This window comes from Pleurodeles waltl, chromosome 5, assembly GCF_031143425.1.
Source record: "Pleurodeles waltl isolate 20211129_DDA chromosome 5, aPleWal1.hap1.20221129, whole genome shotgun sequence".
Classification (NCBI taxonomy): domain Eukaryota; kingdom Metazoa; phylum Chordata; class Amphibia; order Caudata; family Salamandridae; genus Pleurodeles; species Pleurodeles waltl.
In genome coordinates, this window is record NC_090444.1 from 1,396,521,987 (window position 1) to 1,396,548,092 (window position 26,106).

The 26,106-nt window shown below is 45.5% G+C and overlaps 1 protein-coding gene across 3 annotated transcripts in view; it reads left to right on the forward strand.

Moving 5' to 3' along the window:
• The window catches only part of IMPG1 (interphotoreceptor matrix proteoglycan 1), a 1,628,305-nt gene that overhangs the window by 909,392 nt on the left and 692,807 nt on the right, over positions 1-26,106 (forward strand). For all 3 annotated transcript variants that reach the window (XM_069235643.1, XM_069235645.1, XM_069235644.1), the window contains exon 9: positions 10,836-10,856. In XM_069235643.1, the coding sequence (XP_069091744.1) occupies positions 10,836-10,856 (21 nt within the window). The remainder of the gene's footprint in view (positions 1-10,835; positions 10,857-26,106) is intronic.

Consider the following 26,106-nt stretch of genomic DNA (forward strand, 5'->3'; position numbering starts at 1 on the left):
GGGGAGTCGTATAGCAGGTGTACTCTATTAATAAAGCTAGTCCCCAGACCAAAACGTTTTAATATTTCGCAAAGCTACCACCATTCTATTCGGTCAAACTCCTTCTCGGCGTCCAATGAAAGGGCCAGGGTCTCCTCCGGTGAATCCTGAGCTGTCGAGATAGCGCTCAGTAGCGTGCAAAGATGATTCCTCAACGACGACCCGGTACAAAGCCAACGTGGGTGGAATGAACCAAAGCAGGAATGACTTTTTTAAGACGGGTCGCCAAGATCCCTGCTAGGATCTTGATTTCCCCATTGAGGAGTGATATGAGATGATAGCTACCACAAAGGAGAGGATCCTTAGCTGGTTTGTGCAGGACAACAATGGATGCCTTGGTAGAGAGACGATATAGAGAACCCGTCTGATCGGCTCCCTGAAATGCCTCATAGAGGGCATCTACGGTATCCGCACCTGTCCATTTACAGAATTCTGATGTGAACCCATCTTCCCCGGGGGCCATGTGGTATGGTAGGTTAGCTATCACCTGTTGTATCTCCTCCCTGCTGATGTCACCCTCCAAAAGCGCCCTACCTTCATCCGAAAGGCATGGTATATTTGCCTTCCGGAGAAAGGCATCTAAGCGATCAGTATCTTCAATCATTTCTGGGGTGTATAGCGTTTGGTAAAAACGCCCAAACTCTTCTGCGATGTCCTGAAGATTGGTAATGAACATGTCGTCTGTTCTGCAGAGGGCTTGTATGGCCAGTGCTGCCTCTCTTTGATGAAGTTGAGCAGCTAACAAGCGATCCGCCTTCTCCCCGTTTTCATAATGGAATCCTCTCAGTTGCTGCAAGGCATATTGCGATTTATAAAGAGAGTTGAGCTCCATTTTAGCTAGTTCCAGGCGATGACGGATGGGCAAGGTGGGTGTTCGGGTGTATTCCAGGGTGGTCTGCGCGATGTAGTCTTCCAACTTGCTCTCTTGATCCCTCCTTTGGGCATTGGATATGGCCGCGTCTCCCATTAGTTGCCCTCTAATCGTTGCCTTCGCCGCCGCCCATAGTAGCTGTGGAGAGGTGACTGAACCTTTATTTATTGTTCTGAAGATATATGGCGACGTGGGATCTAAGTTGTTCCTTACCCTTCGGGGTTCAATATCTGGGGTTTGGAGACACCAAGGCCAGCCCCAGTTCCCGGGCCATCAGTACCGGGGAATAATCAGATAAGGCGGCCAGGAGGATTTCAGACGTTTGAATCGACTGCAATAATCACTGACTGATCAGAAAGTATTGAGTCCCATGGACAGTAGAAACAAAGGTGCAATCTCTGTCAGATGGATGGGATAGGCGCCAGTGGCCTAAAAGGCCATGGTCTGATAGAACATCACGTAGGAGGGCCTGATCTCCATTGTTGCCCGAGTCTAGACTGCTTGACTGGTCCAAGATGATATCCTGCACCAAGTTTCAATCCCCACCCAACAGGTACTGAGAGACGTCTATCTCAGTCAACAGATGGTTAAGAGAGAGGAAAAATGAACGTTTGGAGCCCATGGGCGCGTATATAGCTCCAACACAAATTGTAGCAGAGCTTAAGGCAAGCTTGGTGAACACATAACGCCCCTCTGGGTCACACCATGACTTAAGAAGTCTGAACTGTAGAGAACAGCGTATAAGTATCGCGACCCCGCACCTCCGTCCTGAGCCCTGCGCCTCACTGTGCACAGATGGAGTTCCGCGGAAGAGCACCTTCCCCACCCAATCCCGTCGGAGTTTTTCAGATTCTGATGGGGAGAGATGTGTTTCCTGTAATAGAGCAATGTTGGTTCTTTTAGACGGTAGATAAGAGAGGATCTTATGTCGCTTGATGTAGTGCGTCATACCGTGCACATTCCAAGAGAGAACTGTAAGCGGAGTCGTCGACCCCATTGTGGAACGTGGTATAGATCTATTCAAACGGGGCGGGAAACACCGTAATCCTTGATGTAATGAGTGGGAGAGTGGGCTAGAAGCAACGAACTTCCGAGCTCTCGTGTGCTGGGGAGGAATGAATAAATAGGGTAGAGGGATATGGGGGGATCCTCAGCCACAGGATAGGAATGAGTCTAGCAGACAGAAGAGCAAGGGGGGTGAGGTAAAGGTGTGAAAGAGGTCAGAGAAGGGATAGAGAGGGAGAAAAAATAGGCCCCTAAATGTAGAGAGGGAATGTGGAAACAAACAGGCACAGAGAAGAAAGGAAGAAAGATGGGAGGATAAGAAAGGAGGGAAAGGGAATAGATGAATACCAAAAAAGATGAGAGATAACGAAAACGAGCAAGAAGATATCTCACCACCAAGGGTCCTGCTAAACTGCGGGTGGGAACCTGTGAGATCCACGAGCCGGGCGAGCAAAGGTGAGGGAAGAGGGGGGCAAAGAGATAGATATGCAACCTGATTGGGTCACCAAGAGACTCCACCAGCCATTAAAGCCAAGCGATAGGGATTGAGACAGAGAGAGCCTGAGATAGAAAAGGACAGGGCATGACCGGACCAAACTAGGGACATAACTAGGAGAGGATTGGAGCAAGAGCAATAGTCTCACTGTCCACTCTTAGGTGGACATGAGACACTGATAGCGAGGGTAAGAACCCAGTTATCACATTGCAGGGCCCGCAGTGCCAACAGGACCCACCCAGAGGGACCAAGAGAAGCACAGCAGCCATTCCCTAAAGCAGCGAGGGTGGAACGAGAGCCCCAAGACCGCAGGGACCGTAACATTTGGTCAGTACTTCTTGGGGGGTGCCAGGGAGGAGGAAGATGGTCATCCGAGAAAGGAATACAGAGTGGGCATAGAGGTCCCAGGACCAGGGCCCCTAGGGAGTCCCTGCAGGTTGACAGATGAGGATGGATAGAGCCGGAAGAGGGGGTACACACCTCCCCAGAGCCCGGAGTAAGCAGGTTACCGTAAGTCCTCTGGGGCCATGTCTCACAGTGGTCCCCCACGATCATGTATCCACAAAGTAGGTGGGGATAAAGGCGCAGAGGGGGGGTATTCACTAAAGAGAGCTGGATGTATCGGGTGGTGGGGTCCCATCCCATCCCATGGCCCAAGGTAGAACACATGGGGTGCGTAATGCAATCGGTTCTATACATAAAGAATAATGAGCTCTAGGCACATTGCATCCCAAAACATACAGCATAACCCGAGAACAAGACCTTAATATCCACTGCTACTATGGATTTCTTACTATGTTGTTGCCCTCAAGACGGCAAAATGATCACAATCAAAATCACAATCACAATGAGGCCGGCAGCGTAATAGGCTGTAATTAAAAAATAAACACCAACCATAGCAGACATGGGCTAAGCGTGGAAGCAACGTACTGACCCGGACCCCCACCTGGCCCCTCCCCACCAAGAAGGAAAACAATGACAGTGAGAGTGAAGGTCCAACAAGACACTTAGCTGTCCGAAGAAGAAGAACCCACTGCCGGGTATAGAGCAAGAAGACCTTGAAGCTCCGTGTGGTCCAACCTAACGTGTGCTCTTCAGGTGTTGGCTTTAAGGGGGAGCAGGACTTGTATCTGCCCTCGTCCTGGGAATGGTCCATCATCTCTTGGAGCGCATGGTCACGACCATCCTGTGATTTGAGCGGGCGGTCGTAGACCCTGCCTCTATTATGCAAGGCTGTGCACTGAGTTTGCGATAACGGGTATCGTGCCGAGGAAAGATCTCCAGGAGCGAAGGTATCCAGGTCTGATTGTGTGGTAGCAATGCCCATTGGGTGGGAAGCCAGACCGTCCAGGAAGGAGCCAAGGTCCACAGGCTTGAGAAAATCTCTGGATTTGCTGTAATATGTGATCCACATGCGAGCCGGTTCAAAAAGACCATATTTAACATCCAGGTTCCTGAGTTGCGGGTGGAGGGCCAGGAATGCCTTCCGTATTTCATTTGTTAGTCTGGAGAAATCTGCCTCCACCCTAATCTCATGACCTTCTAGAGAAAACGGGCCTTTGGACTTGACCGCCAAAATGACCTGACTGGCCTGTTTGTGACGCAGGAAACAAACGAGGATGGGACGAGGCTTGTCGGGGTCGCTTTATGCAGAGATACAATCCTATGGGCTCGTTGGAACTCCAGTGGAGGTGAAAAAAACAGGCCAGTGATCTCGGGTAGGATATTTTTGAGAAAAGTTTTAATATCGGAGCACTCCTTGTATTCCGGGATGCCAAAAAAATGCACGTTGTCTCTGCGACTCATATCCTCCAGGTCAGTAACCTGTGCACGGAGCGATCTTAGCTCTGTCTCCTGGTCGGGCAGCACCGCAACCCGGTCCTCCACTATTGAGAGACATCGGTCCAAGTCGGTCACGGTCTCCCGGAAACCGGCGATGTCGGCCCGTATAGAGGTAGAGGCCACTGTCAGATCAGAGATCTTTGCATCCATTGCCTCCAAACGACGCCCCACCGCAGCAATCTCCTGCAGTATGCGGTCTGTAGCCTCGATTGAGGGGGTGGGGCTGGTGAGGACACGGGGCATGGAGGAGCCATCTGCGCTGCCATTCTTTTAGGTTGTGCGATGGCTTCGGAGAATAATAATTGACAGGAGTCCTTGCCAGAGGGCTTCCTGCTTGGCACCACCCCAAAGAGGCAAAATTCCCATGGAGGAATCACCAGGTAAAGATGCAACTGCTGAACCCTGGTCTCACTGAAGGAGCGAGGTTGATTGTGATTAGGTACCCACAGAAACAGGTCTCAGCACAAGGTTGCGCCTCCACACCATCCACAAATACTCCAGTGGCGATCCCCTCCTGCAGGGGCGTCAGGGTCAATCTGGCCTGATATTGGGCCCAACTCCATGCACCAAGCCAAATCCAGAGCTGGGGAAGTGGAGATGGGGATGTGGCAGTTCCAGTAAGAAGCTCCGATGAGCCTGACCAACTGGGACCTCATGCACCCCTCCGGTGGTAGCAGGTAGGTGCCCCTCTGAGGATATCAGCCATATCTCAGGGATGTGGACCCCTCCTGCTGGATCTCCCAATGCCGGTCCCAGCCTCCACCCGGGGGACTGTGAGCAAGGTAAAGCCCCCCTCTCACATTCACGGCAGGGTGCTGAATCAGGAATGCCAGTGTTTGAGGTCCGCAGACGGGCCCCCAGTTAGTCCAAGGTATCGAGTGGGGCTGATGGCGTCCTCCTATTGCATGGTTGGGCACTCGCAGGGGTTCTTCAGAGGGCCGTGGAGTACTAATACACACCAGGCCGCCACATCTCCTTCCACACAGAGAGGGAGGACATGCACACCTCACCTCCCTCTCACATCGACCAGATGATCACGGTGGGAGTGGGGATCCGGCCGGCACACGCAACCAGGGAGAGTCACTTCTGGCCGCCCGCCCTGCCGCAGCTCCCTTCGGTCTACTTTTAAAATTAAGACCGCGGCTCGGTGTGTCTCCCTAGGCCGCGGCCGGCCTCCCAGCAAAATCGGCTGTTGCAACCGCCAAGCACCTCGGGGCTCCCTGGCAATTGAGCCCAACAGCCCAGTGCTCTCCGGGGTGATGGGGGAGACTCTTGGTGTGGGATGGTGCCCCCCTCGTGGGCCCCGACTCGACCCGGCGTGCGGAGCTCCTCGCTTAGGCGGCCATTCGAGTCGGCGGCCAGAGAGGTTTTATAAAGAGCTGAAGCTTGAGAGCTAATACTTATTATCTGGCTGAGTTTAATGATTTGGGGCCAGATGTAGCAAACGTTTTGCGACTCGCAAACGGCAAAATTTGCCGTTTGCGAGTCGCAAAACGCGTATCCCAATGCAGAAATGCATTTTGCGAGTCGTTACCGACTCGCAAAATGCATTTCAGACTCGCAAATAGGAAGGGGTGTTCCCTTCCTATTTGCGAGTCGCATTGGGATGCAATACCATTTGCGACCGCATATGCGGTCGCAAATGGCATCGCAGTTACCATCCACTTCAAGTGGATGGTAACCCAATCGCAAATTGGAAGGGGTCCCCATGGGACCCCTTCCAGTTTGTGACTGGAGCCTGCCCTGAAAAAAAACCGAAACTAAAGGTTTATTTAAAAGCAGGTCGCTAGCATGGAGGTCTGCTGACGTCAGCAGGCCTCCATGTTAGCGAGTGCCTATACTCGCAATGGGGCCACAATTTGCGACCCACCTCATGAATATTCATGAGGTGGGTCATTGCGACCCCATTGCGAGTTGCAGTCGGTGTCTGAGACACCGTACTGCATAGCAATTTGCGACTTGCAAATTGCGAGTCGCAGGGACTCGCAATTTGCAAGTCGCAAATTGCTTTTTTCGTACATCTGGCCCTTGGTGACTACTGACAACATCCTGGCTGTCGTAGTCTTGTTGGATGCGGAGGAGGCATTTGACTTTGTGAGCTGGAATTTCTTGATTAAAATCTCTGAGAACTTTAATTTCCAGTCCCAGCTTATAAGGTCAATAGCCATATTGTACGATAAAATGTGGATCAGATAATAATGAATACCCTAAGTGTGGGGACAGTCTTTCCCAGCAGGGCAAGGTTTGCATAGTGGTATCCATTTCCAGGTGCAGCAAAAATAAAATTATGTGCGGGTGACGTGGCCCTGTATCTATTCCTAGATAGGCAGATTATTGCCACAGCTCTTCAAACATTCTGGGGGTATACTAGATTGGGGGGATATAAAATTAACAAATCTAAAGCTGAGTCACTGTTGTTGAACACCTTCACTGAGATTCTACTCTTGGAAGTTAAGTGAAATTACAACTCACATCCTAAAAGATATTTAGGGATATTTCATTCGGATCCCATCCTGGATAGTTATTGCTTACATTTCACCCCGTTTCGATCCATTCTCTATTTGATCTCTGGAAATCACTCCCTATTTCCATGATCGGGCGAATATCACTAATAAAGATGTTGATTTTGCATCTAATATTAGTCCTCTTAACAGATGCTACTTGCATGCTGATGGCAAGCTTCTTTCGTGAGCTGGAGACCATTTTCTCATCGTTCATATGGGGTGATAAATCCCTCAGGCTAAGTATAAAAATACTCTTACTGCCTAAGATGCAGGGTGACCTACTGCTCCCTTGTCTTAGAACTTATTATTATGTATCCGTCGCCATACATTTGTGTTGTTTTTCAAAGCAGGGGTCTCAGTTCGATAACTCTCTACTTTTAAAAATGCATGATCGCTGCGAAATAGACAGCTCAGATCTTTGAGTATATTCCACTTAAGGTTGGTTTTGAGGGTATACCTTACCCAGTATTATTTTGTTTAGCCTTACTATGCCCTCACAGTTTGGGAACAATATGGTATTTTTATTTCCACCTTGGTGGCTTGTTCTATTATTACCAGCCACTCAAAGCCCGCATTGAACCCCACAGCTCAGGAATGGATGACGAAAACCAGTAAAAGCGAATACTGGTATTTTGCCCGTATGAACAATATACAATGTTATTAAAAAAGATCTAGGGGGCATTTTCTGCGGAAGATGGGGTATATGTGATGTGACATAGATCTTACTTAGCATTTTGTAATATTTTAAATGACTTGAATCGCTCATGTATTGTCACTTTGTTTCTTTGGCTTTCTGTAAACAACTAAATAGTCAGACCATAAAATGTATGTATGGTAGTTGCACTGTCACTTTGCTGCTCCGATATCCGGCTTGATGGAAAGGGAAACTGAAATTTATTAGTTTCTGCACAGACACTTTATATCATCAGTTATTTGGCAAATGGTAGGCCCTCCCAGCCTTGCCTTCCCATTGCCTGCAATGGGCATTTTGATTGTCTATATATATATATACTGTATTTTGCACTGCCACTTTATTGTGTTATATATTTTCTTGTCCAGGTTCTGGTTTTTAGCTCTCAATTGGATGCAATGCGCTCAGTTTTATATTGTCTATTTATTGGCGATTTTATTTCTGTTCTGTCCCTGCTTTGTCACTTTCTTGTTTTATGCAGTCTGTGCCTTTCTCTTTTTTTTTTGCAGAAACTGAGGAAATGTGTATTGTGTTTGCACTGTGACTTTGTAAATTTGTCTGAAAACAGATAATATTACATTAAGACAAGATGGCGTTTTAAGTGCAAAAGTATATTATTAATTTCTCGAGGCAGTGGAAATGGACCATGCTGGGATAATTGTTTATACTGTAGTCCTAGCAATAAATACAAATCAAAAAAAAAAGAGCTCCATCGGCTCCCGATACACAAATATGCTAATTTCAAGCTCTTCACACACAAATTTGAGGCACTACATAACTTAGGCCCAACCTACCTGAACAGTCGCATCTCCTTCCACCAACCACCCAGAAGCATCTGTTCCACAGGATTCCTTCTCGCAGACATCCTGTGCATACACAAAACTAGTTCAGGTGGAGGTCGTTCTCTTACATCAGCCCTAAAGCATGGACTGGCCTCCCACTCCACATTAGAGCCTCCCCCTCCCCTCTTATTGAATTCCACAAGAAGCTACATTTCCAGCTTTTCCAGTAACAAGACTACAATAGGCAGGGCTAGGCACACATATCTGCAAAGCATCCGGACACCTCCGCAGGTGATAGCGCACTTTATAAATACATATAACATAACAGCCTGAAAAAAATTATACAAAATTTGTATACTATAAATAACATGCAATTTAAGTGCAGGTATGGTTACAAATTAAAATTGAAAATCCATTGAAATTAATTTTGGTTAGGACTACAATATATATTAGTTGCACAACAGCCATGCAAACCATTATTCGCACAAAAACAATAGACATGACTTCAGCCTTAATGAAACTTATGCAGTTACAATGATTTTAATTAATCTTAACAACCACACAAACCATAACTTGCAATCCAAATTCAATGCACATGACAACCTTTAATGTAACAGATGCAGTTACAAAGATTTTAATTTAGTTTACAGATGAGATTACATATTAAATTTCTCTTAGCACTTTGACAGATACGACTATGAATGTCTTTAGGTGTTGTTTATTAAAGTGAATATTGTGAGGTCATAAACATTGCATTTGTCTGTGCAAGTTAATGTTTGCATGGCTGATGCACTTGTTATGGATTGTGGTACTAACCATAACGTGAATTTCAGTGTTTTTTTGGATTTAATTCATAACAATGACTGTACTTTAACTGTGATTCTTTATTTAAATAAATGTGTTTTTTCGAATAGAAAATTAGATTTTATAGCTAAAGTTAGCTCTCCCCCTGCTGGCAGCAACCCAGATTAGTTACAGTGACTGACCTCTAGCCTGGCCCTTGCACCATGCAGACAGTGGTCAACGCCAGCTGCACATGACCTTTGGCTGTGTTCAGCATGGTTTGGCTGTATAACATGCTGCACTCTGGGCATGCCTTATGTTCCTCCCAGCACTGGTGACCAACCCCACTGCCAATGGTCAAAGACCGTGCAGAGTGCCAATTGTCTGCAGCGTCTGGCCTTGCCCTGTGCCACCTTTCCATTAGCAGCCATTGAGCACTGTGCGCTAGCTTCAGGATTCCACAGAGGGGGTGGCCACAGGACCTTAACTCTGACCATGCCCTGCAACAAACCCACAGTGAACAGCTAGTCGCGGAGCCTGGTGTCTGGCCAGGCCTGTGCACTGCCAATCATTGTCAATTTTGCCTCAGATGGCATGAAGGAAGTTAGCCACAGTACCAGGCCTCGGATGGCACTCCCTCCCATTCTCCTATTGCCTGGCTATCGACAGCCAATTTGTCAAAAGCAGCCAGCTCATTGTGCACACAACGGGATGAGCACAGTCCTTGTCTAGCTCAGTCATTTGCTTTTCTTTTTTTTATTTGTTTTTAGCACTTACAGATCGAAAATTATATTTTCGGTTCTAGGTACACACTTCACAGCCTAGTTCCGGGAAATCAGAGCAAGCTTCTCAGACCCGTGCTTAATCTGCTGTACCGGAAACAGAAACACACATCCAAGAACAGATCATCAGTGCTCAGTGAAGCTTTCCCGAATTTGAGTTTACCAAGCTGTGACACTTGCCCTTGATTTGCTGTTCCCAGCTAGAGTTCTCAAAACCCGGGGGCCTCGCTTGGAACTGCAAATCCTACAGATGAGTCTGCAAATCCAGTAGCAAAATAAATGTTTAGACATATATTTATCATTGTGTGAAACACTGTGTGGAAAATTTTTCCTCCCCCCAATATACATGGGCCTGTGGTCAGGATGTACTCACCGGTGCCCCCTTATGTACTCATTTATGTTTTGCTAAAGTTGCAAGGAACGAGTTCCCGAATCCTCTAATGGCCACCACAGTTTTTTCCCTATGTTTCAGCCAGAGCCTAAGGTAAGATTACTTGTGTTAAAAACTTTGACTTAAATCTGAAGCAAGATTGCTTTATAGAGCTTAACTATATACAGAGAGGTAGGTAGTTAGACGGACAGAAACGTGGGCAAATGTTGCTCCATATTGCCCAAAATGTGAAGCACTGGGGTCACCAAGCGGTCACTTTGCTCATTCTAGGGTGCCAGTCCAATCTTTAATGACCTGCTGATATCCAGCACCAGAGTCTATCTCTGTACACAAGGAGCAGTAACAATTGAGGAGAACATCCATCAAGCTACTTGGATTAGTCTGTTCACAATCAAAGAACGATGGTAGCAGTGCCAACAAAGGACGTCTCCTTTTTTTTACAGCATGCTTGTGATTTGTCAGTGATGGTGGGAGTTAAATTCTCATGGCTGTCAAACTCCTATATTCTATCACAATTGTAAAAAAGATAAAAGACAGACTCATTGTCACTCTGTGCTCTTGGTGTATGGCTGAAATGATTTCCAGCTAACATAAATCTTTTTCTTTTCCCTTGACACACGTTATTTCATGAACCATTTGCTCAATGAAGACAGAAGAAGGAGGAAGACGGGTAAAGTTACAGATAATTTATTTCTCTTTATGCTAGCACTGTAGCTAGTTGTTGGAGAGCACGCGCCATCGTTAAAATGGCACAATGATCTTTTTGTGTTGCCATAGATACATTTTGTATCAAGGTTGTGAAGAAAATTCAAAATGTAAGATAGCAGTGTGTGCTATATTTGCAGAACAAGAGTTAATATATCAGCTTCCAATCAACTGAAGTACACTTTCATTCAAATGATCAACACACTGAGTTAAAGGAAAAGTAAAGGAAAACACATAATCACTGTAAATTTATCATGACCAGGGGCCAGAGGTACAATGTAAGATTGTCTTGTGCCTGTGAATGCGGACTCCAAACAATCACCACCACCAACTTCAAGCTTGTGGTAACCCAATCACCACCACCAACTTCAAGCTTGTGGTAACCCATTCACAAACGGGAGGGGGTTACTAAGGAATCCCTACCTCTTTGCGAATGGTAGCGTAAATATTTTTTGAGAGCAGGTACAGGTCCCACGGACCACCACCTACTCTGAAAAAAATAAATGAAAACCTTTAATTTTTTTGTTAGAAATGCATCCTGCTTTCCTTTAAGGAAGAAGGCCACCATCCTGGTGAGTACGGCCATTCCCTATGGGTTAGCAAATAGCGACCTACCTCATAAATAGTGATGAGGTAGGTCTTTGCGACCCCACTGGGAATTGATAAATGTGTCTGAGACACATTTGTGCATTTCATTTTGCGAGTTTCTAATTACGACTCGCAAAAAGTCGCAATTAGAGACTCGCAAAATGAAATGGTCATACATCTGTCCCAGGATGTCTAACTCTTGTTTTTTTTACATGTCTGTTTTACTACTATAGTGTCTAAATTTATTGTGCACAGGGAGCTCTTCGGACAGGATGTGGAAGAGTTGAGAAAACAGCGTGACAGACAAGGGCAAAAAGGCTAGGTTGGCGTAGCGTGGGTCCAGTTCTGTCAAAGAGCATGTAGTGGCGAGGTTTTACGGAACAAAGAATAGTTACACTGGATGCTTTATTAGTTCTTAAGTGTTCCCATTTCTCATCTCACTGATGCCCATTCATACACAAATCTTTTGGTGATCATTACATTGATCATATATGGAGATAGAATATAAATGCAGTCTTCCAAGTTTTTTCTAACTAGTAAGCTGACACTGCTTCAAATTCCCATATAAAATCCCACAAGGTAGTTATATATGGACTTGACTTGCCTATATCTTTTGCGCCGTTTGATGAATCGTCACAAAATGTGCTGAAAAATAAGTGCCCAGTGATTCTTGTTGCGCACAAAAAAATTAATGGAAATCCGTCAAGCAGGGGCCGAGAAAAAGGGGGGGAGGTCCAAAAAGTGGTGTTGCTTATGTTAATTCCAGGAGGGCCTTCAGACACAACTACAGCCTGAACCACTGGATGCAATAAAACACCAAATTTGTAGGAAAGCTAGCTTTCAGTGGTCAGATTACGCTTTCACTTATTTGGTGTAAATCCGTTCAGTAGTTTACGAGAAATATATTGTGAATATTTGTGAATTTTCGTGAATACATGTGCAAAACGAAGCTCTGTAATTGGCTGATGACAACCTGACTAAAAAGTTGGTGCCACAATTTTATTTAATGGGACACGGCCCACGGGGGTGAAAATCCTAATTAAAAGTAGCATAAGGAGTCAGGATGGAGGTACCCGGACCACAGGGGTGTTATATAGGTGTGTTTTAGGGGCAAAGTATGGGTTTGAAATAATTTTGCGACAACATGAGTGATATTCGTGAAAATTCATGAGTTTTCGCAAATTTATTCACAAAATATTCACAAATGTGGAAAAATTGGAAAAAAAACCCACAGTCATTCATACTCTAATTCATTCACTCATACATGCACTCAGAGACTCATGCACCCACTCATAGACACACTCAGACACTCATGCACCCACTCAGACACACACCCACTTTCAGTCCCACTCAAACACTCATGCACCCATTCACAGATCCACAAACCGAGATGGGCCCTGTGACCAATCTGCACTGCGCACGGCCAAGGGACATGCGTGGCGCAAGGTTGGGTGGTTATAAGGGCTTGGCTGCAAGGCCTGGCTGCAGGCCAAGCCTTATGACCAACCCCCACCATGCACAGCCAAAGGCTGTGAGCTGCAGGGGTTGAAATTACATATAGTAATTACAATAGCTTTACGTTAAAAAAAATAGAAATTCACTGTAAAAAAAAAGGTTACAGGGACATTATAGTTAGGTTCTGATTTTACTCATGCAAAACCATAGAAATTCAGCAGTTATAGTTAGAGTTCTTTCAAGTAACTATTTTTCGCTCCTAAGACAACTATAGCCCAGGCCTTCACTATGCACATCTAATTACTCCACATATTATATATCTGATGAGATTTTGTATGACATCTTTGATATTATCATTGCAATATTTGACGTTAAATTTCTGCTGCAGTGAAGTCGCTGAACAACACAGAGAAATGTAGTAAATTTCACTGCACCAGTTCTGCGTGGCTTTTAAAGTGGGAAAACCCACCCTGCATACATCATACCTGGTGCATATATAATGTGGCACAGGGCTTTACAAACCGGACTAATGGTCCCATTGTGCCACTTCTAAATGTGGCTCAGTGTAGAGGTCTACTTGCACCGCAGCAGCGTAAAAATAGTGACGCTACTGTGGTGCAATGGGATTGTAAATAAGCCCATTGTAGCACATAGACTCAAATATCCATTGCCACCTGTAAGACAGCTGAGGAAAATTGAGGTGGCAACTGCACAATAGAAGGAAAAAAGAAGACAAGATTAGTAAACCATCAGAGTAGATGTGGGGAGGAACCGCTTAGAAAGAGATCCTTCTTCGGCTGTGCATGGTGGGGGTTGGCCCACCAGGTCTGTCTCTCTGGGTGTCGGAATAGGTGAGAGAGGGTGTCTCCGGATGTGAGAGTGGGTGTGAAAGTGTCTTTCTGGGTGTGAGAATAGATGTGAGAGGGCCTATGTGGGTGTGAGAGTTTCTGTCTGGGTATGAGAGTAGGTGTGAGAGGGTGTCTCCGGTTGTGACAGTGTCTCTGTGAGTGGGTGTGTGTAATAGTCTGTGTGAGACTGTGAGTGGGTGTTTAAGAGTCCGAGTGGGTCTACAAGGGTGTGTGTGAGAGTCTGAGTGGGTCTGTGAGTGGGTGTGTTAGTGTCTGAGTTGGACTTTGAGTGGTGCATGAGTTGCTGAGTGGGTCTGTGAGTGAGTGTGTGAGTGTCTCAGTGGGTCTGTGAGTCACTCAGTGGGTCTGTGAGTAGGTGTATGACTGTCTGTGTGGCTCTGTGAGTCGGTGTGTGAGTCTGAGCCAGTCTGTGAGTTGGTGTGTGAGAAGGTCTGTGAGTGGGTGCATGAGTCGCTGAGAAGGTCTATGAATGGGTGTGTGAGTGTCTGAGTGGGTCTGTGAGTGCATGCATTAGTGTGTGAGTGAGTGTGTGAATGCATTTTTTTTTAGATTTTTGGCAAGGTTTCTGACTCAGTTGAGGAGTTACAGAGGGGGCTGTGCTGAACATTGCAATGGTGTTGTGACTCCATGCATGTGAAAAAAAAATAGTTTTGAGCTTTTTAAAACTCACAAGGTGTCCCTCAGAAAACCATACAATGCACCTATGGGTTCAGGGTACCACTATCCCGACCCTTTCTACAGTTTCTAATCTTCATTTTCATCCCCCGAGACACGATCGTGGTTTAGAAAATGGCAGCCACTACTTTCTTCACAGGTTGTGCTCCACCAATCACAGCACTTCTCCTGCCGCAAGGGTTCGTGAAGCTCCATGTAGGCATCATGAAGGATCAGTACCTATATATATACAAATTTAGTTTTCATTTAATAACTAGAAAACTACTGAATGGATTTACACCACATCACAACAAGCATTTGCAATGCAACCGGTCTCGCTCACGCTTGAGCTAGAGCAATTAGCATTTTAAACTCCTAACTGGACTTTTCTTGCCACATAAATTGAAAATGAAAATAAAACAGTTTTACATAACTAACTGGACTTTTCTTGCCCTATAAACTGAAAAGTAAAAGTTTCACAGAAGTGAGCTGACGGCCACCATCAGTCCAAAGCAGACACACAAAGGGAAATAAAAGTTCTCTCGTAGTGAAACTTATCGGCAAAAGTGCAATTATCTACGTAACCAGCAAAAGTGCAATTAACTATGTAACTGGGTCAATGTCATGCAAAGCGCTCAACTTCTGCCAAGCGAGATCACGCTGCGAAAAAAGGGAAAAAGTAGTCCAGAAACCAGACAGAAAACATGGAGCCTGGTATGTTTTCAGTGCTTGGTCGCTGCGCTTGATGAGGGCTAAACACCGGAAAAGGCATGACTTATGCATGCCTTTCACTAATGAAAGCAAGCAGCTTTTGAAAGTCAAGCTCATGAACCAATGAAAGAAACTAATGTGACATGGGCGTGCTTTGGAGCCCAAAGAGAGATTACAACACTGGACGGAGCACTTTGCGCTCAACCGTAAAAATGACAAAATAGTGAAATAATACTATCGCAAAATGTGTCGCATTATGCTGCAGAATTTGCCTTTTCTTGCCGCATAGTCAACCCTGTCACATAATTTGGTCCTCTCCTGCCACACAACTCCATGGAGCCTGATTATAGTGCACTTTAAAGACTAACACGTACAACGATTAGGTCGCTTGAGTACTTCCCTTTCGCCCTTCCCATTCACTGCAAACTGCTGAAGGACTGCTGCACACAAAGCAACCAGCCTGAATCGGTCTGCAAGCATCATCTCTCTGATAGGAAATACTACCTCTTCTAAACAGCAGCGAATAGTGCAGTTTTCAAATTAAAAGATCACAAATACAACATCCAGCAATACACAAGGAATTCAAAGAACAAATACAAAACAAAACGTGCACATTATGCCATAAAACATTTTTACTTTCTGACCATCGTTCTAATTCCTTCACAATATTATTCTTTATCATAACCATATTTTAAATTCGCTACCTTTTTTTCTGTCCATAGTTTTTTTACAGTCTTCTAATATGTTCCTCTTGTATTCATTCCAGTCTTCTTTACTCTGGGTACATGTATCTTTCTCTAAAGTTATATTTATCTTAGTTCGACAGTTTTCTGTTAGTTTCCCTTAATGTGAGCATGACTCACTCACGTAACATTATATGATGTTTTAGGGCCATGTACTGGCCATCTAGCAAACTGTAGTCAACACAGCATTAAGGCTCTCACGAACGGCCTCTTAATTCTGATGGGGCCGATAACAGTAGTTGCTCACCCCAATGTAATTACCGCATCTGCGTGAACACCAGAGAGATTTGGGCTCCTGAAAACAGCCAAAATCTTCCTGTGAAAGTATAGCGAAAATGAGGAACTGGCAGGGAAGTCAAACCCTGAATTACTGATTGTAATGTTGCCTGTACCCAGGCGACACCATGATGGGGGACCCGAGGAGGGGGATATATTGTCACACTCCTCTCCACTAATGTTGAATGGTCAGGCCAACGTGGCACCAGTCAGGAAAGGTTAAAAGCCTGTGACATAACGGGTGGCAGGATTCAGTGTGGAATAAGAGTAATAAAGAGTTGCTACTCCCACTCCTGGCTGTGTGTAGTTCTTGGGGCCAACTCTACACTGGTGATGAGGGGTCCACGCCACGTCCTCACCTGCCTTGTTGCCCGACACCTACTCAGCGCTGCATTGCCAGAGTGCTCCTGGTTCGGGCCGTCCTGGGGATCTGCAGAACCTGAGCCCGCACTGTGTGCAACTCTTCCCAGATCGGCCTGTCTCCAGCTGCCGACCTCCGAGCTTGCGCACTACTTGCCAGCTCCGTCAGAGCCTAAAAGCTTCCTGCCTCCCCCTGTCACGCCAGCTGTGCTCTGCAGATCATCACACCACGAGGGATTCACCTGAGTGCATCCACCTCGATCCGGAGCCTTCTCTTCCTCTTCTGCCCTGAGGCCTGCACCGGCTGAGGCTGCCATCCCCAGCCAGCAATCACCCATAAAACGAGTTAGAGCTCATAGCGTTGTAAATTATTGACTGGACTTTTATTGCCACACAGACTGAAAATAACAAGAGGAAGAGAGCGAGAGCGACCTGGCCCTGGAAAAGCCCCCCTCTGATGTTGGTTTATGTTTACAGAGGGAGCTGGTGGGGGGGAGGGTCTGAACACACTCCCACAGTGCAAGGCAAACAGGCCAATACTGAAAGAAAAAGTCCCCTTCAGAAGACATAAACAGGACATAGCGTAATTACACAGTACTTTGTGCTGCTCCCAAAGTGAAAAAAGGCAGGACAAAGAGGCAGAACTGACCACCAGGCAAGGATTTTTGACGGACACTGCAACTAACAAATCAAAACGCTGGAACTCGTTCTATTGTATACTTTATTATACAGCAGGCCGAACGCTAACACTCGACCTAAAAAGGGTGCTTTCTGGACCAAGAGATAGCTTTCTGCCAGATTTGGTGGAAATACATCTAGCAGTTTGGGCTGTAGTCGTGTTCAAAATCCCAATGGAAACTAACATGGGGAAAACGTGTTTGGGACCCTCCCCTTTTTCTCAGACCTTGCTTGACGGCTCACCCAAAATCTTTCCAGACAGCAGCAGAAGTGAGTATCACATATTTTTGGAAATGTGGTGAAGATTCATCAACTGGCGCCAAAGATATAAGCAAGTAAAAAAGAAACATATTTCCTTTCTATAACTACCTAGTGGTGACTGCCACTATATATATATCTTCCGTGAACAAGGCTACGGCTGAAACGCGTTGGGAGGAGGACCATCTTTCTTTAATATAGCTTTTTGAACTGTCCGTTTTGTGTCTTGACTTCTTTTCTTTGGGAGAGAAAATCTGATTAATATATATATATATATATATATATATATATATATATATATATATATATATATATATATATATATACACACACACACACACACACACACACACAGAGTTTGGGACATTCTATTATTATACATATATATATATATATATATATATATTTTTTTTTAATATATATATATAGATATAGATATATATATAGAGAGAGAGAAATAGACATATATATATATATATATATATATATACACACACACATATATATCTAGATAGATAGATAGATAGATAGATAGATAGATAGATAGATAGATAGATAGATAGATAGATAGATAGATCGATTTAGATATATATAATTTCCATAGAATGAGCAGGATGATATCTAGAACATGCTGAGGAGAGAAGTGTGTTGGATCTGTGGACTGTAGCTACTGATGAAGAAGGGATGCTGCAACAGTGTCAATAACAAAATAATCAATGGCTTTAGGTAAAACCAGCTATATACAGAGCAGTGGGGAAATATTTAAAATGTGGACAAAGCTAAGTGGAACAAGGGAGACTTTAAAGGGCCGATCTGTATAATTAAGAGAAAGCTGGGTCGTCTGAGCTGTCATCTGAGCTGTCAGGTGTGGGTCGTAGAGTACAGATCGGAAAGGAATGAGGAGAGGAAAACAGACAGTATGGTCTGGGGATGGAATACAATTCTGAAGAGAGTTCACATTCAGGTGTTTAAGTACTAAAACATCAGGAGTGGATGGTAGAAAGGAATGTCAAAAGAGAGAAAGATTGGGCATTTTCTTATAAACCTGCTCTGTGCAGAAACTTTCAAATATAACAAAGGGAGGGAGCTATAGTTGTAATAATAATTTATGGATTCAAGGCATTAGATAATGTGGATGGAAACAAGATTCCAACAAAGGAAAATTGCAAACTGCTGAGAAGTCTCATTGAAGCAAAAAAGGTATCAAGTACGCCAAGGTGGAAGGTGTGCTGTGGTCTGACTAGTTATATGGAAGAAAGAATATGATTGTGGGGAGGCAAGTGAGGAGCAGCTACTTTGGAGGGAGAATGTACAGAAGATGAGTTAGTGTGAGTGGAAACGTTTCCTCTTTTCTGCAAAATGACAGTAAAATTATAGGTTTTGCAAGCTGTACAAAAAACTTGTTATTTGCCATCTGAAAAAGAAAAACTAGACAAAATGAGCAACCACAGGAAGCTATAATTAAACCCTCTATTCCTTTTTTGTATTGTTTTAATTTGAGTTCTGACATTTTAATCTGTTTAGTCAATGCATTTTAATTGATCCAATGTCACACACAGAGTACATAGACGCTTTAAAACACAAATTCTATGTTAAAGCTTTCCCAAAGCCATTGAATGTTCCACTTTTAATAAAGATTGATTTAGTCTTCGAAAATGTTTGGAGCAGAGAAATAATGTTTGTCCTTGGTTTTCTCACTCACAGAGTATAACATGACTACACCATTAAACAATACACTTCATCAAAGCTGAAATACTGAGATCACTTAATACAGCTGTTTCCCTTGGTGCAGTGACATACCATTGCCCATCTGTTGAGTGAAAACAGTTTTAAATTGCTACATTTCACAGAGGTATGGTAGCATTATTAAAATTGATTCAGATCCAGTAATATTTATTACTTTTTTTTTAAAGATTTTATTGGTTTTAGTACATATATTAGTACAAACATTATAACTTGTCTAACCCTCACCTCAAGCAGAGTAGCGGAATCTGATGTCCGGTATGTATAGTGGTTCCAGCATACACATTACTCTTCTATCTTTGAGTTTTATACTGGTTGGGCACTGGTTCGCCGTTACCATTTAGACTTGTTCACTGGTCTTTCATTATCCTGGAAGACAGGTAAGTTCTGCGTGGTAATATAGCGGTTTGTTGATTGCTTATCAGTATGTGTGCCTCTACACGAGGGGATCTACCCCCCTCCTCCCTCCCACCCTTTCCAACTGACGGTCTAGTACTTGGCAAGTATAGCGTGTTGGTTAATGTGTATGTGAGCTAGATTTCTTATGAAGGATTTGTAGATGTAATTTGAGTGCTAGATGTGGCTAAGGTATGTCTAGAGGTATGTTTCGCTATAGTGTATGGGTTATGTAAAGTTCCGAGGATGTCTTTGCCTATATGCTGATGGTCTCTTTTAGGAGTCAGGGTGTCTGTCTTACTTCTATTTGCTGTTCCCACTCATCCACTAGCATGCTCCAGGCTTCCGCTCTCTCTATTGGACCGTGTCCTCTCCGTGTCCTCTCCGTGCCTCTCTGTGTCTGATCGTTTCTTCAGCTTTGGACCACTTAAGAACTTCCCTCGCTCATGTTTGTAATCTGGGCCCTGACATTGCTTTCCATATGATTGCTATCTCTCTCTTGGCTAATACAAGGGCCACATCTTGGAATTGATTAGTGTATTTATGCTGGGGCTGATGTCGGTAATTTCCTAGAAGGCAGTGACCGTGGTCTTCTGGCACATTGCGTCCAATGTGGTCAGATAGCACCTGTGTTATTTTGTGCCAGTAGACTCGGATGGCTGGGCAGGTCAAAAACATGTGTAGAAATTCGGCCCCTTCCTCTTTGCATCTGGGGCAGCAGTCCTCCAAGGCCCCAAAATGTCTCTTTATTCTGCGTGGTGTGAGATATGCTTGGTGTAGGACATATGTGTTTATTAATTTAAATCGGGCATTTCTAGAGGCTAGGATTTGCTCCCATGTGTTGTCTTCTAAAGTTACTCCTAGGCCTACCTCCCATTTTAGTTTAAGATACGATAATGGTCTGGTCCCATTGGCACAAATTTTTCTATAGAAAGTTGTTACTGCTCTAGTTGTTCCTGTCGTACTAACTAGGTATTGCACTTCTTTCGATGTGGGGGGTTTGGTGCTTCCCATGCGCCAGTGTTTTCTGATTGTGTTTCTAATTGCTCTATGTACTAAGAAACCTCCCGATGGCAGTCGGTATCTATTGCAAAAGTCTGTGAATGATAATAAGGAGTCCGCTTCATATAGTGTGCCTAGTGTTGTGGCTCCAGCACCTTCCCATCTTCTGATTGCTGCCCAATTCCCAGTATGTGGGAATGTTAATAAACATCTTAATGGGATTTCAGGTGAGTAGGGTCTTGGACACTGTGTTTTATGCAGAAATCTCCTCAAGCATCTACGGATGACCTCTAGGGCCTGGAATCCGCGGGGCTTTGGGCCAGCGAGGTTCAACACCACCCCTGATAACGTGTATCATTCAGGAGTGAAAGGTAGGATTTCACTCTCAGGTGTCGTATGGGCAGCCACCCACCTGGTCAACCACTGAAGTTGACCGGCCAGGTAATAATCTTTGAAGTCTGGAACAGCCAGGCCGCCCTCCTCAGTTGTCCTTCACATCACTGCTAGCGAAAGTCTGCGTCTGCCCGCGCCCCATATGAATCCTGTAAGAATAGAGTTCAGGACAGTGAAAAAACTGCTCGGAATCCACACTGGGAGAGTGACGAAAAAATAAAGTAGCCTAGGGAGAGTTACCATCTTTAATAATGCTATTCTGCCTGCTACCGAAATAGGTAGTGTTGCCCAGAACCCCATGGAACCTTTCATACCCCTTAGTGCTCGCTCTATATTACCTTCGTAGAGGTTCTGTGAGTTATGATAAATGTGGACCCCTAAGTATTTGAGGCACCTTGGTTCCCATTGTAGTTCTCCAATGATCGGGGGGATGTCTTCCCTCCCTAAGTGGGAAGAGACCAGATTTCGCCCAGTTCACCCTGAGGCCTGATAGGTCTCCAAAAAATGTCAGTAGTGATTGAGCTCCTTGTAGATCCCCCTTCATATCTCTGAGGAAGAAGAGAAGGTCGTCTGCGTATAGTGCAATATGATGGGATTGACCTGCTATGGAAATACCTCTACAATTTCTGCCCTCCCTAGCGGCGCAGGCCAGCGGTTCCATCGCCAGTGCGAATAGCAAGGGCAAGAGGGGGCAGCCCTGTCGGGTACCCCTTGCCACTTCATAGCTATTAGATATGGTAGTGCCCGTATGCACTCTGGCTTTCAGGTTGAGATACAAGAGTTTCGTCCATGCAACAAATCGGACGCCCAGTCTACTAAGGACTTCGTAGAGATACCACCATTCCAAGCTGTCGAATGCTTTTTCAAAGTTGATGGCTAGTACTGCTGCCTTGTCTTTATCAAATCCAGCGCTATTCATTAAAGCTATGAGGCGGCGTATATTGTGTGCTGTTTGACGCCCTGGTATAAAGCCAGCTTGGTCAGAGTGTATAATTTGGGGCATACGGTGCGTGAGTCGAGTTGCAAATATTTTACTTAGTATTTTATAATCTGTAGTTAACATTGACAGTGGTCTATAAGATGCTACTTCTGTAGGGTCTTTTCCTGGTTTCATTAGTGGTATAATCAGTGCTTCCTGTGTAGATGATGGGAAAGATTGGGTTTCAGCCGCTAAGTTATATACTGTTACCAACTTAGGTCCTAGTTTAGAAATAAGATGAATAAAATTCTATTGGTAACCTGTCCGGGCCTGGTGTTTTATTTCATGCCATAGAAGCTACTGCATCCTTCACTTCCGCCAGTGTAATTGGTGCTCCCAGGTCATTCGCATTTGACGCGGATAACCTGGGGAGTGGCAGATGGTGTAGGAAACTCTGAATTTCTGATATTGAGGGGTGTACTTTGCTGGACTATAGGTCTGCATAGAATTTCCTGAATTCCTCGTTAATGGCCCTCTGTGAAGTCACCCGGGACCTTTCAGGTAGGGCGAGTTTCTCTTATCAGGATTCGCCAGCCATGCTAGGAGTTTGCTTGCCCGGTCTCCCTCTGCGTGCATTCTGGTTAAGTAAGCTTTGTAGTCATAGCAGCGTAATCGGTCTATCGCTGCCATTGTTTTTTCCCGTTCTACAGTGAGGAAGTCCCTCCTATCTGGGGCTCTGGGGCATTGTCGCTCTAATTCCCTTTGGCTGCTCTCTGCTTTCTCTATATCCTGTAGTAGGGTTTGTCTCACTCCAGAGGCCACTGATAGACACCTTCCTCTGAGGACCACCTTGAATGCATCCCATTCGATTAGCTTGGAGGAGGCTGAGTCCTCGTTAGTGTCAAAGTAAGCATCAATCGCTTCACCAATAGCCTGTTTAAATGCTTCATCCTCTAGCATGAGAGGTTGCAGCCGCCATGTGGGTATGGGTGCATTTGTCAGAGACCAATTCAGGGTAACCAGGCGTGGGTTATGGTCCGATATTGTTCGAGCTAGATATTCGCTCGTTTGCGCTGCCCTATGCATGTCTGGCGAGGTTAGAAAAGTTTCCAGTCTGACGTGTAGGTCATGCATGTGTGAGTAATATGAGTATTCTCGGTCTTGAGTGTTTTGTGCTCGCCAAATGTCTATCAGGCCCCAGTTGGTTTGCCAAGTCTGGTATGCGCTCGCAGTTCGTATTGTTGGCGATGTGGGGGGGGTGCAATCTATCTAGTGCTGTGTCTGCAATACAATTGAAGTCTCCTCCCACTATTATCGTTCCCGAAAGGTGTACTGCTAATCTTGTGGATAGGGTGGCCAGGAACTCTCCTTGGTTCGAGTCGGGACCATATATGCTTCCTAGTGTTACCTCTTTGCCGTCTATTTTTCCTGTGATTACCTTGTATCTTCCCAGGGGATCGTTAAGCGTTGATAGGTGTTGATATGGGATTCCTGCTTTCATCTATATCAGTGTACCTCTGGCAAACGCCGAATAGGTTGTGCAAAAAACTCTACCTCTCCGTTTCTGGAGTGCCTGGCCCTCTGTTGCATCTTAGTGTGTCTCCTGGAGCATTGCTATGTGGATTCCCCTTCTAATTAGGTATGCAAATACTTGGTGGCGCTTGGCCATACATCTTAATCCCCTAACATTCCATGTTAAACATTTTAGGTCTCTTACCCCAGCCATTCGTCATGTAGTTGTGTCTGTCTATCTCATTGTTTTGTTCCATACCTAGCCCATTCCTCGTAAACTGCAATCTTTTTAAATAACAAAAATCCCAACTCCCCTTCCCCAGAGCGAAGGACATATTGGCTTCGCCCAAACTTTCACTCATCAACAAACTTGAAACTAGTTTTCTAGGTCTTGCTGTGGTCTTCACAGCTGTTATGGGGGTGCTGCGTCACTCTTCAAGCGAGCGGGAGCCCCGGGAATCTGGGACCATCTTGACCACACTAATCTTTGATGTTGTGGGAAACGCTTATGGATGTTGCCTCCAGTGTATTGTTAGACTCATGTTAGTAGGCGTGATTCTCCGTTCCCACTGGGGCGTTTTTTTGCAGTTTGTCTTGCGGCTTAGTCTTTTCAATCTGGTGTGTGTTGCTCAGATGATCTCGTCTGCTGTACCCGGAGTGATCACAGGCAGTAATATACTCAATTGCGTGGAAGTTGCTGTCTCACTGTCAGAGTCTGAATGTTCATCTTCTTTCTGTGGGCTCCGGGGTGGGGTGATTCCTGGTCTCCTGGTCGCCCGCCGATCCTAGCTGCTGCTTCCATCGCCTGTCTCGTTTCATTGAGCACCTCGTCCATGATGAGGGGGTCGCGTCTGTAGGTCGGTTGATGCCTGGTTGGCCTTGGTCATCTTCGTTTCGCTCTGTGTTGTGGATTAGCATTCGGTTCGGATGTCAGTCTGGACTACAGCCATGCCCAGGTTTCTTCTGGTGTTGAAAAGAATCCTGTGCCTGATGGGGCGACCACTCTGAGTCTGGAAAGGAATTGCATTGAATAATGGATCTCCAGTTGCGCAGTTTGCGTTTCACTGTGTTGTAGTTCGCTCTGCGCCTTTGTACTTCCCAGGAGAAGTCGGGGAAGATGGGGATCCTGCTATTTCCTACTGTTAATTCTTCTTTCTGTCATGCCTGTCTCAGTATATGATCTCTATCTCTGAAATGGAGCAGCCTCGCAATCAAAGGTCTTGGGGAAAACCGGGGGGGGGGGGGCTCTGTGTGCTCTTTCCAGGGCAAAGAATGTGGATAAGCCATCTGGAGCCACCTCTGTTCTTAGCCAATTTTCCAGGAAATCCACCATATGTGTCCCTTCGCTTTTTCTTGGATTCCTATAATCCTAATGTTGTCGCGCCTTGCCCTGTTTTCTGCATCTTCTGCTCTGTCTTCAAATGTCTTTAGGCGATTATCAACATCATTTAGTCGGTTGCTCGATAGTGTTAATGTTGGGAGTGCTTCCGCTAAATCTCTTTCAGCCGTGGAAACTATTTCAGCTAGTTTTTTTGTGGTCATCTCTCAATAGTCCCAAGTCTATGCTCAGCGTATCTATTTTGACTTCTAATGCTGTTCGGGATGCCGCTATAGCTTGTAGTACGTCTTGCAGAGTTGGCTCATCAGGATCCATTTGCAGTGGGCCTTGTGTTGCAGGATTCGGTCCCTCTGAACGTGTTTTGGAATGTGGGGGGGCTCCCATGTTGAAGTCCCTTTTTTTGGTGGTCTTCCCCATCTGTATGGAGTGAGATTTTGAAGTCCCACCAGCTTGTGGTGGGTGCAGTCAAGACCCTCTAAATCCTCATGTCAGGCAGAGCGAGGAGGGCCTTCCATATGTTTTTAAACTTCCCAGACATTTGTGTAGTCCCTCTGTAATCTCTGTTCTCCTCTCAGACCTCGTGTTCTGGTCTTGAGTTTTCCCCTCTCTCTCTCTCTCTCTCTCTCTCTCTCTCCCCCGTGGTCTCCTTTATGTAGATGGTGAGGCCCAGCTGTCTCTGGACACTCCACCACAGGCTCACTTTGTTTGATTTCAGTGGTTGGCGGCAGTTTCTGTCTTGGGTCCCTACTTTTCGCTCTTTACTTTTTTCCTTATTTTTCCCCCTCCTTCCATTCCCTGGACATTTGTCAGGGGAAATCGTCTATTTATGGAGCCTTGTGTCTGTATCAGTTCAATACATATAGGACAGTCTCAGCACTCACCATATGCCCGTGTCTTGAGTGTGCTAGGCTACCCCACTCCACAGCGTTCCTGGTGTCTGGGGGTTCCTCATTGCCTTCCCCGATTGGTTCGCGAGGCCGTACACTCATATGCCTGTTAATGGCCCTGGGCCAAGCCCAGTATTCTGCTGCCTCGGAGTTCTGCGGTCTGCTCCGAGGTCTCTGGCGCTCTGCTGCTCAAGCCGCCCCTGACATGCCCTGCACTCTCAGGCTGCCGTGCCTTCCGCCGCTGGGCGCCAGCGCTGGGACTTCCCGTCTCTGCTTCGGTGGGTTGATATCCTCTGGTTAGAAGCGCAAAGCATTCGGGTTCCCCTACGGCTCTCCCAGGCAGGTACTCTCTCCCGCGGGGTTGCACCCGCACGCCTCGCGGCTCTCTACGCTGCTCTCCCCGGCCACCAGTGCTTCCGTTCATTTCTCTAG